The sequence below is a fragment of the Chiloscyllium plagiosum genome, chromosome 4 (genome assembly GCF_004010195.1).
Source record: "Chiloscyllium plagiosum isolate BGI_BamShark_2017 chromosome 4, ASM401019v2, whole genome shotgun sequence".
Classification (NCBI taxonomy): domain Eukaryota; kingdom Metazoa; phylum Chordata; class Chondrichthyes; order Orectolobiformes; family Hemiscylliidae; genus Chiloscyllium; species Chiloscyllium plagiosum.
Window position 1 is genome coordinate 96,598,441 of NC_057713.1, and position 15,533 is coordinate 96,613,973.

Below are 15,533 nucleotides of genomic sequence, written 5' to 3' on the forward strand. Positions count from 1 at the left end.
TGCATCAACTCAAAAGCTGGTCACTTCTAACTTCAAACAGATCTTGTTCAGGCATCAACCTGAAATTTTAACTTTGCTTCTCTCTTCAGAGAGGTGGCTGGCTGGAGTTTACAAACAGTTCAGCCACGGTTTCATTGAATGGTATGGGACAGGCTCAATGGCTAATCGCTCCTTTGCCTGCCCTCCAAGACACTGTCTGACCTACCGTGTGTTTCCAACATTTTCTGTCTTTATTTTGTTCATCAAAAACGCTACGTGAAATCAAAACCTCTTATAAGATATAATTATTAGTCTATTATTATTCCTTTTCAGCAAATTACAGCCATCAAAGAAGCATACAAGCAAAGTAAGTGTTACTTTCAAAAAAGAAAGCCACTTACATTTACTAATTAAGTAATAACATTACAATGAACTATATGTAATTCTGTTAAAATGTTAAAATGTTATTTCAAATTTTAATCTCTTTTTGTTCAGTGTATAGGGGAAAGATACTCTTTTTATTCGATTCAATGGATATTATGTATATAATAGTGCACAATTATCCTATGGCCTGCTGTCTATCTTTTCCCTAAATGCATGTAAGGCTGTACCAAAAGTAATGAATTTCTGGCAATCACAAAGCTTCCAATGCCAAGGCTGCCTGCATCTTTCAAATAACAGTATTACTGCACAAGGGCAAACAAGTTCAAATGGCTCCAAACTTCACAGCATTTATGGGGCAAGATAGTTTATTCTTGTTCCACTATTTCTGTCCCTGTCTCTTACAAGGATATCTTGAGGAGAGAAGGTTCAGAAGATATTTAATTGAAGTGTTCAAAGTAATTTGAGGTTGAAGAAGAAACTGTTCCCGTTGAGAGAAGGCTTGAGAAACAGAGGATACCTTTTTAAGGTGAATGGTAAAAGAACCAAAGGCGACCATGCAGTGACTGGGTAGCATGTGGAATACCTGAGAGACAGAGTCAATCATGATTTTAAAAACAGAATTGGATAATTATTTTAATGGAAAATACTTGCAGGGCTAATGGGAAAGTTTGGAGGTGAGACAATTGCACTTTTTGAGAATTGGTATCGTCTTCTATGCTGTAACCATTTGATGATTCTGGAAGTCAGATATGCTGTTCTATGTCCAATTTTTGATTCTTTACTGTATTCTAGATTTGAAGGGGATGATAACAGATTGGGAGCAGGATGTTAGGAAAGTTGGTGGGTGGGTGAAAATGAACAAAATGACTGCTTTACACGATTGCCCAATTAAATTTCTCATTGATTTAAAGAGGAATTCCAGCCAAATGATCTCTGCATATTCCTGGTTTGGAGTTCTGGAGTATCAATCATGGCATGAGCTCTTGCATCAATATTTCATTTACCATCTAACTTTTAGCAAACCAGAGCTAAACCACAGCCAAGGATTTTCACTGTTTCAATGCAGAAGTCTAAGTGTCTGAGCTGTTCACTGCGTACCTTCAGTACCCTGGGAATTTGAGTGTGATAGTACAATAGTTACATTGCTGGATTAGTGAATCATTGACATCTGTAGATGTGCGTTCACAATTCCACCATAGCAGTTTGCAAATCAGATTCAGTTAATTGAGTAATTATGGAATTAAAAGTTTCATATCTGTGATAGCGACGATGTTATTTAAGTGATTGACTACTTGTAATTTTACAACACAACCTCCAGTTGGCGTGTGATCATTGAGGGGCAAGCAATCTTCAAAGTCGTGCCATAGAGTTGTTTACATTCGTCTAAAAAGGCAGACAGGGACTCAGTTTAACATCACATCTGAGAAACATCTTTAAACTCACCTTATGATAAACGTTTGGTTTCTTGTTCTAATATATCTAAGTGGGGGGCGGAAAGGGGTGAGAAGAGAACAGTGTGAAATGGGACAGATATATTCTGACAGAGTTTTGACAATCGTGATGCAAGAAATCTTCAATACAAGGACAAGAAAGCCGTATCAATGTGGACAGAGAAACTGGGAGAATAGAGCGGAGTCTACAGGAAATGGGGTGGTAAGGAAGTGTAGTTAAGATGACTGTGGTTAACAGTGGAATTATAGTAGATATTGATCAATAGCCTACCCCTAGAAATGGAGACAGAGAAGTTGAGGAAGGGAAAGGAGGAGTCAGAGATGAACCATGTGAAAGGGAGGAAAGAGGGTAAATTTGAAACAAAGCAAATTTTCCAGATCCAGATTTCAGCAGGAAATGGCAGTGATATAGTCATTAATATACTGGAAAAAGAGAAGAGGGAGTGCACCTGAGCAAGACCGGAAAAAAAATGTTCTGTATGTCTCACAAAAAGGCAGTCATCCAGCTAGGTTTCCAGAGCAATACCTTTATTTGGAGGATGCAAGTGGAGTTCAAGGAGAACTTGTTCAACATGAGAACAATTTCTTGCAGATAGAGGAGGATGATAGTGGGTGAGGACCGTTGGACCTCTTTTAAAGAAGTAGTGGAAAGCCGTCAGACCATCCTAGTGGGAAATGGGGATTTAGAGGAATTAGACATCTATAGTGTACACTAAAGGATTAGGGCCACAAAAGTGGAAGCTGTTAAAGTACCAGAAGGAAGAAGATGTCGGTAATGATAAGGGGAAGAGAAACAGATTCAAGAAAGGAAGCAATTTCAGCTTAGGTATGGCTTGGGGGAATCTACTGATGAAAGGGCACCAATAATTCCTTTCCTTCCATTTCAAATTGGCATTGAGATGGATATATGAATAGGAGGGGTTTAGAGGGATATGAGCCAAATGCTGGCAAATGGGACTACGTCAGATTGGGATGTCTGGTCAGTGCAGATGAGTTGGACTAACAGGTCTGTATCCATGCTGTACGACTCCGTGACACTAATAATTTCACATCATATTTAACAGTATTGCACATGGTAACCCTTTCTCCTTTTTCCTGGCAGTGTTTTCAAATGATCTAACAATTGATGTTCAAGGTGAAATCAGTGGCACGCTGAGGAAATTGCTGCTCTCATTGCTTGAGGTATGTACAAATAGCATTTCCAACTCACTGCTCTGACAAAGATATTTCAAGTCATGAATGCTCCATTCAATGTGCAAATTGATAGTAAAAGAATTGACAAGCTAAAGATTCAACTAATACAATAATCTATAAAATTAAAGAGATTTCTGTTTTTTAAAATAAATTGTATTATTCAAAAATGGTCCATCAAAATGAACCCCTGAAATTTCACTACAAACATGTATATAGAGCAATAATATAGAATCATGGAATTATACTGCACAAAGGAGGCCATTCAGTCAATTATATTTATGCCAGCTATTTGATGTCGCTATTCGATTAATCCCACTGCTCCTGACCAACAGCACTGCAGCTCTTTCCCCTTTTCAAATATTTATGCAATTCCCCTTTGAAAATTACCACTGAGCTACTTTCATCACATTTTTTGACCGCATATTTACAATAACCCAGGAAACCTGACCGGAAAGGAGCATAATTTATTGTTGACCATTAAAATAGAACCAATACTCAAGGCATACGTAGGCTAGTCAGTTAATTATTTTTTTTTAACCAGCATTTGGAACAGGTGGGACTTGAACATAGACTGAGGGTAGGGACAGTACCATCATGCTTGCTACATCTGCTTAGGGCTCAGTTGATGAGTTTCAGTTGGGCAGGCCATTGCCTGTTACCAAGGGAACATACTCAACAAGCTCCACAAGGCCATTAACTAGTGAATTCCATGGGCCTTAAGGAGGCTATCACATTATTCCAACTGAAACATCAACCTCCAGAAAACACATTCCCTCATCGCTCTCTGTGGTTGTTTTGCCAAACTGTACATATAGAGGTGCCAAGGCTGAAAACAGCTAATGAATACAACAGAGATTAGAAGTTCAAAACAACATTTCAAAGAGGAAAATATATTCAAAATTTGTGTGTAAGACAACCAATAAAATTGAGAACAGAATTATTCCAAGGTAATGGGGCCACAGGAAGAAAACAATACTGATTGATCAAGAGTTGAAATTTGTGAAAGTTTCACCAAAGGTCACTTAATGATTCTGAAAACATCTTAGCACTACAATGCTTCTTTATGGATGAATATTGACCAGAGTACTAGGGGTAATTCCCCTGCTCTCTTTCAGAATAATGGCATTAAATCTTCTACATCCACCTGAATTGGTGGCAGGGCCTTAGTTTAACTTCTCAGCCAAACAGTAATACCTCTGACAATACAGCATTCCCTCAGTACTGTAACAGCTCTCACTTTTCTGCTTAACTGCTAGAGTAGGACTTGAAACTGGAACTTTGTGACTGATAAGTAAAATTGTTACCAACAAAGCCACGGCTGACACTATCAAAAGGTACAGGAGACAATTCAAATTGGAATGTGAATAATACTTGGATAATCAGCCAGTAATTAAAAGATATGATTAAGGCTTGAAATTGTTGAAATCAACGTTCCTACTGACACAGCAAGAAGATTAGACAATGGTTCTAATGTTTTGGTTCCATTTGCTCGGACCACATGTTTCTTGTATTATTCAATATAACAACCCTTATCTGCATATCATTCCAACTGTATAGAGTAAAGCTGCATTGTGCATTTAAAAATATGCTAATATAAAGTATTAACTTGGCTAACATTGTTGATAATTGTCTAAATGTAGGCTAACAGAGATGAAGGAATTGAAGTCAATGTAAACCTGGCTGAACGAGATGCAAAAGAGCTATATGAGGTAAATAAACATAATACAATCCAAACAATTTATGGACTTTCTTTTTTACATGGATATGGGTATCACTGGCAAGTGCAGAAGTTGTTGTCTGTCCATAATTACCCTCAAGAATGCAGTTAAGAGTCAATCAGGATGCTGTAGGTCAGTACTTAGATCTGGAAGGAATTGCAGTGGACACAGATGAACCAGACTTGTTTGTTACAACAATTGATATTAGTTGCCATGACCACCAGTACTGAGACTAACACTATAGTTCCAATTGAATAATTGAATTTAAATTCCATTGGCTGTCATGTGAATTTGAGCTCATGTGCCCACAGTGTCAGCCTTAGTTCTGGATTACTAGGCAAATTATATTAACACTAAAACTATTGCTCCCTATCTATGGTAAGATATTATTAGCTATCACTTTCAAATTAAAAACTTATTATTATTCACAGGCTGGCGAAAATCGCTGGGGCACAGATGAACTGGCATTTAATACTGTATTAACGAAAAGGAACTGTTTGCAGTTAAGAGCTACTTTTAAAGCCTATGAAACAGTAAGTATAATTTGCTGTGTCAGTTGTTTCAACTTACCTTTGTATAAAATCAGATGAGTTTAGAATGAAGGAACACTACCTTAAATTCAGAGCCAGGCCATTTAGGAGGGAAGTTAATTAACGCTTCTTCACACTAAACGAGTCAGTAGGTGTGATACAAAAAGTAATAGATACAAAAAGTTACAGATACTCAGTTAATAACTTTTTATAATTACCACTGTATCAACCCCGCCCTCCTGAATGTCTGCTGTTTGTTTCCAGGTCATGTGACTGTGAAGTTCATCTCTTACACAAGAAATTCATGCTCAACAGTTAGTCCCACTAAAAATGTTTATTGCTGTCTTAGCTTTGAAGTGCCTGACCAAAATGAAAATTGGAATATTCAACGAGAAATTGCTACTGGGATCAGGTTGCTGTCATGGTAGCCCTGTTAGTCATATTCTTTCTGATTGCTCATAAGTGTTTAAGCATAAAAACCTTTGCTTACATGCCATTACACTACCTCTGCCAGGGTGTGGTGTTTGGATGCGATGTTAAACTCGATCCCTGGTTACCTTTTTTGGTGGATTTAAAATATCCTAGGGCACTATTTCAAAGAAGAGCAGAAGAGTTGTCCCTGGTGTCCTTGGCCAATATTTATCCCTCAATCAACGTCAGAAAAACAGACCATCTGGTCAATATCACATCCCTGTTCATGGGAGCTTGCTGTGCCCAAATGGCTGTTATGGCTTCCACAATGCCTAACCTTCATAAATATTTATTTGTCTATCAAATATTATGAGACACCAGATGGTTTTGGAAAGTGCTATATAAATGTAAGTCTTCCTTTTATTTTATCCATTTATTATCCATTATTTGACTTCAATAATTATTATATAACTTGGAGAATGTTAGAATGACAAATATTCTGACTGGTGTGAATCTGAACTAAAGATAAAAAATGCTGGAAGTTTCTGGAAGGTTACGCAATATTGTGGTGAGAGAAACAAAGCAAATGAGTAGAATTTTCCTATTTTCAGTTCAAATGTTTGGTTGACTGAGATTCTTGGCACACGATTTTCCATGGTTCAGAGTGACTTTGCATATGCAATCTTCCACTCTTCACCTCATTAATTATGCAACCAGGTTCTTCAGTACCCTACCTGAGCAATCAAGTGACAGAAGCACAATATTGGCTCCATGTTTAAAGTCAAACTGCTCACCACTTTAGAGTCTGCACGATAAGAACTTGCCCATCACACTGTGGTACTTGGTCATTATCACTGAGGACATGGCCGGAAAAGGCAGGTTGGCTCCACACTTTGCGTTTCAGGTGCTGATAGCTGGAGTAGTGGAGAGGAGAGCAATAATGGCCGGGGCAAGACTTTGGCAAGCTGCTGCCACTCGGTATCTACTAGTTACTTGATGTTGAGATTCTGATTTTTCATCCTTGATGTATTTTCTTGGCTTTCTCACCATTGCCCATGCCAAATCACTCTAGGGTCAAGAAACATTTCCTAATTGTATTGTGTCAGTGGCCTTTCATCAGAACTTAGAAAAGTTAAACAATGTAATAGGTTGAGGCACATAAAAGGGGGAAGCTAAAAACAGAATCCAAAAGGAGTTCTGATGAAGAATCATTGGACCCTTTCCTGCTTTCTTCCCACAGATGCTGCCAGACCCGCTGAGTTTCGCAAGCAATTTCTGTCCTGGTTTTGGAACAAAAAGGAACATCTGTGATAGGGTAGAAGACAGAGATGATTAAATAACAAAAGAGATAGTGCAAGGTTTATAATCTTATCAAACGTTAACCTTCTCCATTGCTTTTACTGTAACTGTTGTACTGTAGAAAATGGGGCAGCAATTTGCACACAGGAAGCTTCCACAAACAATAATGAGAAGATGACTGAAATAACTCCACAGAGGCCAATATCCCATCAACAAGTCACCCTTTATTTAAGATGGAGAGTCCTTGACATTAATCCAGCTTGCCCAGAGCCAGCTCTGAGTTAACAGAACCTCTGACACTCCTGTCAACCAGGGCTCCCTGATTAGACCAGATTAACAGCCCCACTCAGGGAACTCATACTCTATAGGGTCCACCTGGCTGACTTTGTCACAACCACTACAATGACAACTTGTTTCAGTGACACTGATTGAGGGAAAAATATTGTGCAGGATGAACAACTTAAGTCCCTTCCTTTTAGTGCTATGGAATTGCTCACATCATCTGAGAGAGTACCTCATTTGAGAGACAGCACCTCCACCATTGCAACCCTCCCTCAATATCATACTGAGAAAGTGAAGCTGGAATTATTGCTCGGGTCTGTAGAATGGGATGTGAACCTATACCCTTTTGACTTTGTGAGATTGTGCATTGAATGACAGCTGGAAGTATAGTATAACTACTGACAGATTATCTAACAGAAGCTGCAACTATACTTTTTCATTCTCTTATTTCTCTTATTTAGCTCTATGGTACAGCCATTGAGGAAGTGATCAAAACAGAAACATCAGGCGATTTGAAGAAGGCCTATCTAACAATTGGTGAGGTTTTATTAAACAATGGTAATAGTTTGGACCTTTACAATTCAAACACCATGCTGAGAAATGAGTTTAATTTTCTCTATTTCTTAAATATCTTTCAAATTTGTTGCTGTATTATCACATTGAGCAAACGGACTGAAAGATCAATGCTCAGTGATGCAGCGTATCAGTATCAGTCATGCAGCAGCACAACAGTACAGAAGCAGGCTATTCAGCCCTTTGAGACTATACATCCATTTAATCAGATCTGTAGAGTCTTTCCATTTGCAAGTCTTGTTTTTGTAATCCTTAATGCACTCATCAGCAAAAAATTATCTATACCTTCACTACTGCTTGGCTGTGTTGTGCTGACCATGACCATTTGAGCACCTTAATATAGTTATATTAAGGCAACATCAGTTGCCTTCTGATTTTGAAATAATTTATTTGTTTGCATTTTTAGTCATAGACAAAAGTTTAGAGGATGCCGTTTGATGTACCAGAATTATCTAGATCATTTATCAAACATTAACTTGGATAGTCAAGAACAAATGATATATTCAGAAGTAGTGTGTAATTTTAAACTCCTTTCTGTGATTATAATCAAACTCACTGGCAGGGAATGTTGGTTTTACGCCATTCTGATATTTTACAAAGAAGCACATAAACATCCCATTTATCCATGCAAGTGTTTACGCTCCACATGAGTCTCCTCCCACCTTCTTCATCACACACTATTCCTTTCTCCCTCATGTGTTTATCTAACTTCCTCTGAAACACGTGCTACTGAATACAATTATTCCTTGTGGCAGCATGTTTCTCTCAAAAGGTGTTTAGCGTGTGGAATTCTCTTTCACAAAGCAGTGGAGGCAGAGTCAGATGAGTTGGATAAATTTTCTTATTAATCAGAGAATAAAGGGTATGAAGCACAGGTAGGAAAATGGAGCTGAGACCATAATTAGATCAGTCATGATCTTGTCAAAAGCAGGCCGGTTTCAATGGCTGAACGGCCTACTCCTATTCTTAGTTCTTGAGTTCTTGTGAGTGTTATTTACCCAGAGACTTGTTTAAAAATATATATTTTCCTTAAGAGGAAGTTCTCAAATTTAAAGTATATAAAGTTAAAGGCACGACTGCCAAAATGATTTAACTAAGAGTAAAAGTTGGGAAAGAGTCAAATTTCTAGAACTTCCTCCCTAACAGCACTATGGGTTTATCGAAATCCCATGGACTATTCCAGTTCAAGAAGGCAGCTCACCACCACCTTCTCAAAGATAATTAGAATGGCCATTAGGTGCTGGTTTTGCCCAAAACACCAACAGCCTATGACAGAATTTTAAAAATTGTACTTAAAAAGCAAACTATTTGGCAGAGAAGCTCCTCTGCAATACAGGCTGAGGAGCTGCCAATACAATAGTGATGCGTCATTGTACCAATAGTGGATGGAGAGTGTGCTGGCACAAAAAGCAGAGATAGCTAATCCACAATTATCAGCAACTGTGTAATCATCTTGACAAGAGTGCAGAGGCACTTTCCATTAGGAATGGGGACAACAGCATACTCTGTAAAGGATATTGAGGCACTATAGAAAGTACTAAGAAGATTTCTAAGCATGATAAGTTGTAACTAAGACAAAACATTGAATAATAAATTGGAGGGGCTTTTCTCCGGAAAAGAGAAACTGAGGGTGGCCTTATAGAGGCCTTTAAAGTTATGGAAGTGCTTGTTACAATAGGCATAGATATTTTCACTTGTTTTGGGGGAATGGGGGTGAATCAAAAATAGGAACCATAACTGTAATCGCTTATGGCAGGGCTTGATTACTGCTGAAACATTTTGCCTTGCACTCATCAGGACAAACTCAAGAATGCCAAGCTTCAAACAACCACAATGATTTATACGACTCCCATAGTGTTTGAAATTTGGCATTTTTGTGTTTGTTCTAGTAAGTTCAAGATGATAAGCTTTGGCAATACTAATCTCTTTTCAGCAGTGTTCAAGGTCATAAAATAAGACAGTCACCTATAAATTTCACAGGTATTTCAGGAGAGTTGCGAGAATGTAAAAGTCACCTCTGATGAGCAGCTGCAGTGATTTGCGAATGTTCCTTCCAATAAAAAGCTAGTTACATTCATAAGTGAGATGTGAGAGAAAGGACTAAAAGGATATGCTGATGGACTGAAAATACAAGAGGCTGATGATCTCATTGCAGGAAAGTGATAAGGAAGCCCTCTTAGATGAATGGAAACAGTCCCATGGCAGCGTTATGTCGCAAAATTAGCAGGGTTCTCCCTCATCTCCTAGTAAATGGTGATCATCAATTACAACCTAAAGATAGGACTATCTGAACATTATTGCCTGACCATTACTGGAATTTTGTGCATAAATCAGCTGCCCCATTGTCTACATTGTAACGTATCACTTCATATCCAATGCTTAGTTTTATTTTGGAATATCCAGGGATCACAATCACACTATATAAATGCCATCTACCTTCTGCAATTGCAGATGGTAATGAGTATCAACAGAGGATTAAGAAGGAATACATCTAGTGTACAGCCAATGTCTTCACAGAGTTTAAATTGGGGGAGGGGGAATACAGGTGGTAGTGTAGTGGTTATCTCATTCAACTAGTAGTCCCAAACACTTGGTCAATGTTCTGGGGGACATGGGTTTGAATCCCACGATGGCAAATGGTGAAATTTGAATTCAATAAAAGTTTGGATTAAAAAGCTGGAATATAAAGCTAACCTACTAGTAACCATGTAACCACTAATGTTATTTAGGAAAGGAAAATTGCTGTCCTTACCTAGTGTGGCCTACTTGTGAACCCAGACCCACAGAAATATGGTTGTCACTTAACTGTCCTCTGGGCAATTAGGGATGGGTAATAAATGCTTGCTCAGCCTTCGGTGCCCACATTCTATATACAAAAATATGAACTGACAAATCCCTAACTTCGTATTTTTCCATTTATGTCCACCAGCTCAATGCACAAAGGACTGTCAGGCATATTTTGCCGAGGTGTTACATGAGGCGATGAAAGGTGCAGGAACCAATGAGGACACACTGATTCGCATCGTGGTATCTCGCTCAGAGGTAACATGGAGAAACAACTTGGCTTACTGTATAACAGAAATATGGAATATACATGAGAACAGCCTTCACTGGCCCATTTGCGAAAACCTCATTAACATGTGAACCATTACCCCATTTCAATTCTCTGCTTCACAGTTATACTTATTTCGCTGCCTTCGGCCTTCTGCCCTGTTCCGATGAAGCTCTAAATAGGCTTCAAGAACAAGTCCTCATCTTTCAATGAGGCACTTTGAATCCTTCTGGATTCTACACTGAGTTGAACAAATTTCAAATCATACCTTCTGCCCCCTTCTGTTTCAGACAGCAGATGCTAGTCATGTTTCTGCTTTTGCTCTAGTCACAACTTTTAATTTTGTTACTTGCCCCATTACCTTCTCATTTTGCCTTGCACTATCTCCTGAGTCCACAGACCTTCACACATTATATTCTTTCCTTTCCTTGACTCTGTATTTGTTGAAAATCTGTTGTACTGCTTAACGTTTTTCCAGCTCTGATGAAAGGTCATCAACCAAAAATATTAATGCCATTATTCTCTCTACATCGATACTGTTGACCTTGAGTATTTTCAGAATTTTCTGTTTCATTCTAAGTCATGTTCATGCCGAGCTGGATAAACCTGTTAATTATTCAGTGATTATGTAGAGAGGTTTTGTGGATGTCAGCATGTCAGTATAAAACTGAAGCACTGGCATGGGTTTGAATAGTCACCAGTTTGAAACATGAAAAAAATTCCAGTAATTCATATAAATCTAACTTGACAGAGTTTATAAATTAACTATACAAATTGTTCCCCATTTTCATGCTCTGGAGGACAACCATTAAATTTACTTGTTTTCACTTTTTCTTAATAACTACCTGTGGAAACTCTTGCTATCTGTTCTTAAATTCCTAGCGAGATTCCTCTCACACTCTGATTTCTTCCTCTTGATTAATCTTTTAGCCATTCTCTGTAATACTTTATATTCTGATCAATCATCTGACCTACCACTTATCTTTACGTAGTGATGTGCTTTTTGCTTAAGTATTCTCTTTTCTTAAACTTCTTCAGTTAACTACAGATGGTATTTATAACAATGTTGGTGGCCTTAGATCATACCCACTATATATAAAAAAATTGAATTTAATTTTTTATTTGAAACAGGTTGATCTTCCATCCATTAAGGAGAGGTATCAGGAGATGTACAAGATATCTTTGGCAGAAGCAGTCAAATCTGAGACGTCTGGCGATTTCCAGAAAGTTTTGCTGGCCTTGATAAAATAAAGGCAGTCAATCCTGTGACACTGTTTTAATCAATATTTTTAGGTGTCCCATCTTCAGTAACATGCAATGTACAAAGCCACGTTGGTTGTTAGATTTGAGATGGCCACCAGTGTAATACTACCATAAATTATTGCTTTCTAAAAAAATATTGTGAAGGTATTTCTTTTGGGGAAAAATAATGAACTGATTAGATTACTTTCATGAGAAATGAACAGAGAGCTGAGGGGTGGATACTAAGTAGATTGCTGTACCAAAGAGCCAGCACAAGTACAATGGGCCAAATGGTTTCCATTCTATGTATCATTCTATGATTAGAACCTGATGTTACAGATCATTCGTGGAATCTGATTGGTGGTGGCATCATACATATTGTCGTCCAGAGTTTTAGAGAGTTATAGCAAGGTAGAGGCTCTATGGCTGACCAGGAATCTCTCCCATTCTTACCACCTGCCATTGGTGTTCATTGGAACGATTTGCAAGTTGGTGAAAACTGAAAGAACTGTGGATGCTGGAAATCAGGAACAAAAATAGAAATTGTCAGAAAATTTCAGGTCTGGCAGCATCTGTGGAGAGAAATCAGAGTTAACGTTTCAGGTCCAGTAATTTGAAATGTTAACTCCGATTTATCCCCACAGATGCTACCAGGCCTGCTGAGCTTTTCCAGCAATTTCTGTTTTTGGTTGCAAGTTGGTACTCAATCAGCTTAGGCCAGGTAATAAAAACACTTTCCTTAGCTATCCAGTCCTTGGGTAGGACTGAATCCTAAAGCTTTTGACTTAGGGGCAAGGACAGTATCCACTGCACTACATGACCTCTGTTTAGAAGCAATGTACATTAACCCAATTGCTTTCCATCATAACAGCATTAATTGTAATGATTTCAAAATTTGAAACTCAACGTTGTGTATAACTCAGTGTTAAGAAAGACATACAACACTGTATGGTACATCAATAAGAATCATAATGTCCAATGCAATATTGGTTCCATAAATTTGATTTCCTTGAAATTCTGGAAAATCTTTGAAACCTCTGTTCAGTTCTAGGACAGATTACCGCTTAAAGGGAATCTATCTTCTGCCCAGTTGGTAACAAGCTCATCCCTATGTCAGACATTTGTACATTCAAGTCCCAGTCGAGGGAGTGCCCATATCTAGGTGAATATTCCAGTCCAATACATAAAGCCACAGTCCTGTTGGTTTTTCAAATGGATACAGAAGATCCAATGATGCTGTTTCAAAGAAGAGCAGGAGATATCTCCACGGTGTCCTGGCTAATATTATCCTTTAGTCAATATTGCAAAAAGAAAGGATGTGGTCTTTATTACTTTGCTAGTTGTGGGATCTTGCAGTCTGAAAATTTGTTGCCGCATATCTTACATTACAACAGATGCCATGCTTCAAATTTTATTGGCTATAAAGTGATTTCAGGTGTCCTGTGGTTTTGTGCATCGACAATGGATATGAAGTCCAAACATCGCGCCCAGCTTCAATCTGTTTTCAACTTTCCCACACAACTTAATCATGAGAGGAGGGAAAGATGGCTGTGTCAATGTTACACATTGGCACAGTAAGGGGCATTCTTAAGGAGTAAAGTAAGCTTTATTCTTTGTTCGTCTTTTTCTTCTCTCTGGCCTCTGATGAGCAAATTTGAATGTGCTTGTCCAAAATGTAAAAAGCATACCATTCTTTCATCCTAAATGTTCAGGTCCCAAGAACTCAGAATGGCTAGGGGATTTTTAAAACTTAATTTGATTCTTGACTTTGTTGAAATGTTCTCTACATGTTTGAATGAGTGTCGCTCCAGCAAAAAGCTCAACATCATCCTGTAGTAAACATCATATTTGATTGGCACCTTGTCCACCATCTTCAATATTCATTCCCTTCACCACCAACATTAGAATAATTGAATCCCAACAGTGCGGAAAGAGGTCATTTAGCCCATCGATTCTGCACCAACCCCTTCAGAGAGCATCCCACCCAGACTCAGTTCTCCTCAATCTATCCCCATTTTTAGAATGGCTAACCCACTTAGCCTGCACATTCCTGGACACTATGAGGAAATTTCCCATGCCAATCCACCTAACCTGCACATCATTGGACTGTGGGATGAACCCAGTGGAAACCCATATCCATACAAACAGTCGCAGAAGGCTGGAATCAAACCTGGGTCCCTGGTGCTATGAGACAGCAGTGCTAACCACTGAGCCACTGTGCTGCCCTTATTGGTTCGTACTGAGTGACAATAGTGTGCTTTGTCTGCAAGATGTTTTGCAGTAACTCACTAAGGCTCATCCTAACCCATAACATCCACCACCTAGAAGACCAAGGGCAGCAGATACATGAGAAGTGCAAGGTTGAACTGCAAGATCCCCTACAAGTCATGAACCACTCCAACTTGAAACTATATCACCATTCATTCACTATCGTGTGGTCAAAATCCTAGAACTCCTTTTGTAACAGCACTATGGATGTACCTACACCTCAACGGCTGTAGCAATTCAAAAAGGCAGCTCACTGCTAACTTCCAGGTAGACATTAGGGATGAACAATAAATGTTAGCCTTGTCAGTGACACCTGCACCCAAAGAATGATTAAGAAAATATTCAGTTTTACTAAAAAATGGTTTTGATGATCCATTGTACTCTTTTTCTTGTAAAATATGGTTTCATTTTGTCACAAATTGTATAAACAAGAATGAAACCCACTCTAATAAACAATCTAATGTTTATCATAATCATAAATATGCTTATTCAAACTAAATCAGAGATTTCATTCAGCATCATTGCCAGTCAGTAGTTTATCAACATATTGTGTGCATAAGTTATTTTATTTTCATGGATTTTCCGCGTCAAACCATAACATTTTTCCATCATCATTGCAGTTTGAGCCTCATGCACCTGCTGAGTGGGCCCTGTGAGTGACTTGCTCTCACTGCAGCTCAATACCAGTTCAGCTTCTTGTCTCAGTGAGAAACTTGCTTCATAAAATCTTATCCTGATCTGAAATTTAGTGATGTAAACATAAGTTGGACTTGTTTAATCCACGGAGCAATCCAGACAAGCGTTGGATGTCTAAATATTTATGCAAACTTATTGCAGAGAAATAACACACAGATCATATGAAGCAAAACAGCAGGTCACAAGGTTTCCCCTTTGTTGATTATTCCCTATTTGCTCTTCTGTGTCTTCACCAGGATATGTAGACGAGAATAGGTGGCAAAGGACAGAGGGCAAAAAATAATAAATTAATGCATTGTCACTTCGTGACTGTTTTGTGTTTTCTGCTATATGTTTTGAGAATGAAAGTTACTGGAAACCAAGGATATTATGATACATCAGAAAATAATATGGGAATAAGTGGAGACCATTCCGTCTTACATGTCCATTTCGCTATTTAATAAGAACAGATTTG

At 38.4% G+C, this 15,533-nt stretch overlaps 1 protein-coding gene across 2 annotated transcripts in view; it reads left to right on the forward strand.

Moving 5' to 3' along the window:
• The window catches only part of LOC122549222 (annexin A13-like), a 30,571-nt gene extending 17,894 nt beyond the window's left edge, over positions 1-12,677 (forward strand). For both annotated transcript variants that reach the window (XM_043688663.1, XM_043688662.1), the window contains 7 exons: positions 313-346; positions 2,917-2,996; positions 4,649-4,717; positions 5,158-5,259; positions 7,710-7,785; positions 10,751-10,863; positions 12,005-12,677. In XM_043688663.1, the coding sequence (XP_043544598.1) occupies positions 313-346; positions 2,917-2,996; positions 4,649-4,717; positions 5,158-5,259; positions 7,710-7,785; positions 10,751-10,863; positions 12,005-12,124 (594 nt within the window). In that variant the 3' untranslated portion in view covers positions 12,125-12,677. The remainder of the gene's footprint in view (positions 1-312; positions 347-2,916; positions 2,997-4,648; positions 4,718-5,157; positions 5,260-7,709; positions 7,786-10,750; positions 10,864-12,004) is intronic.
• The last annotated feature ends 2,856 nt before the right edge of the window (positions 12,678-15,533 follow it).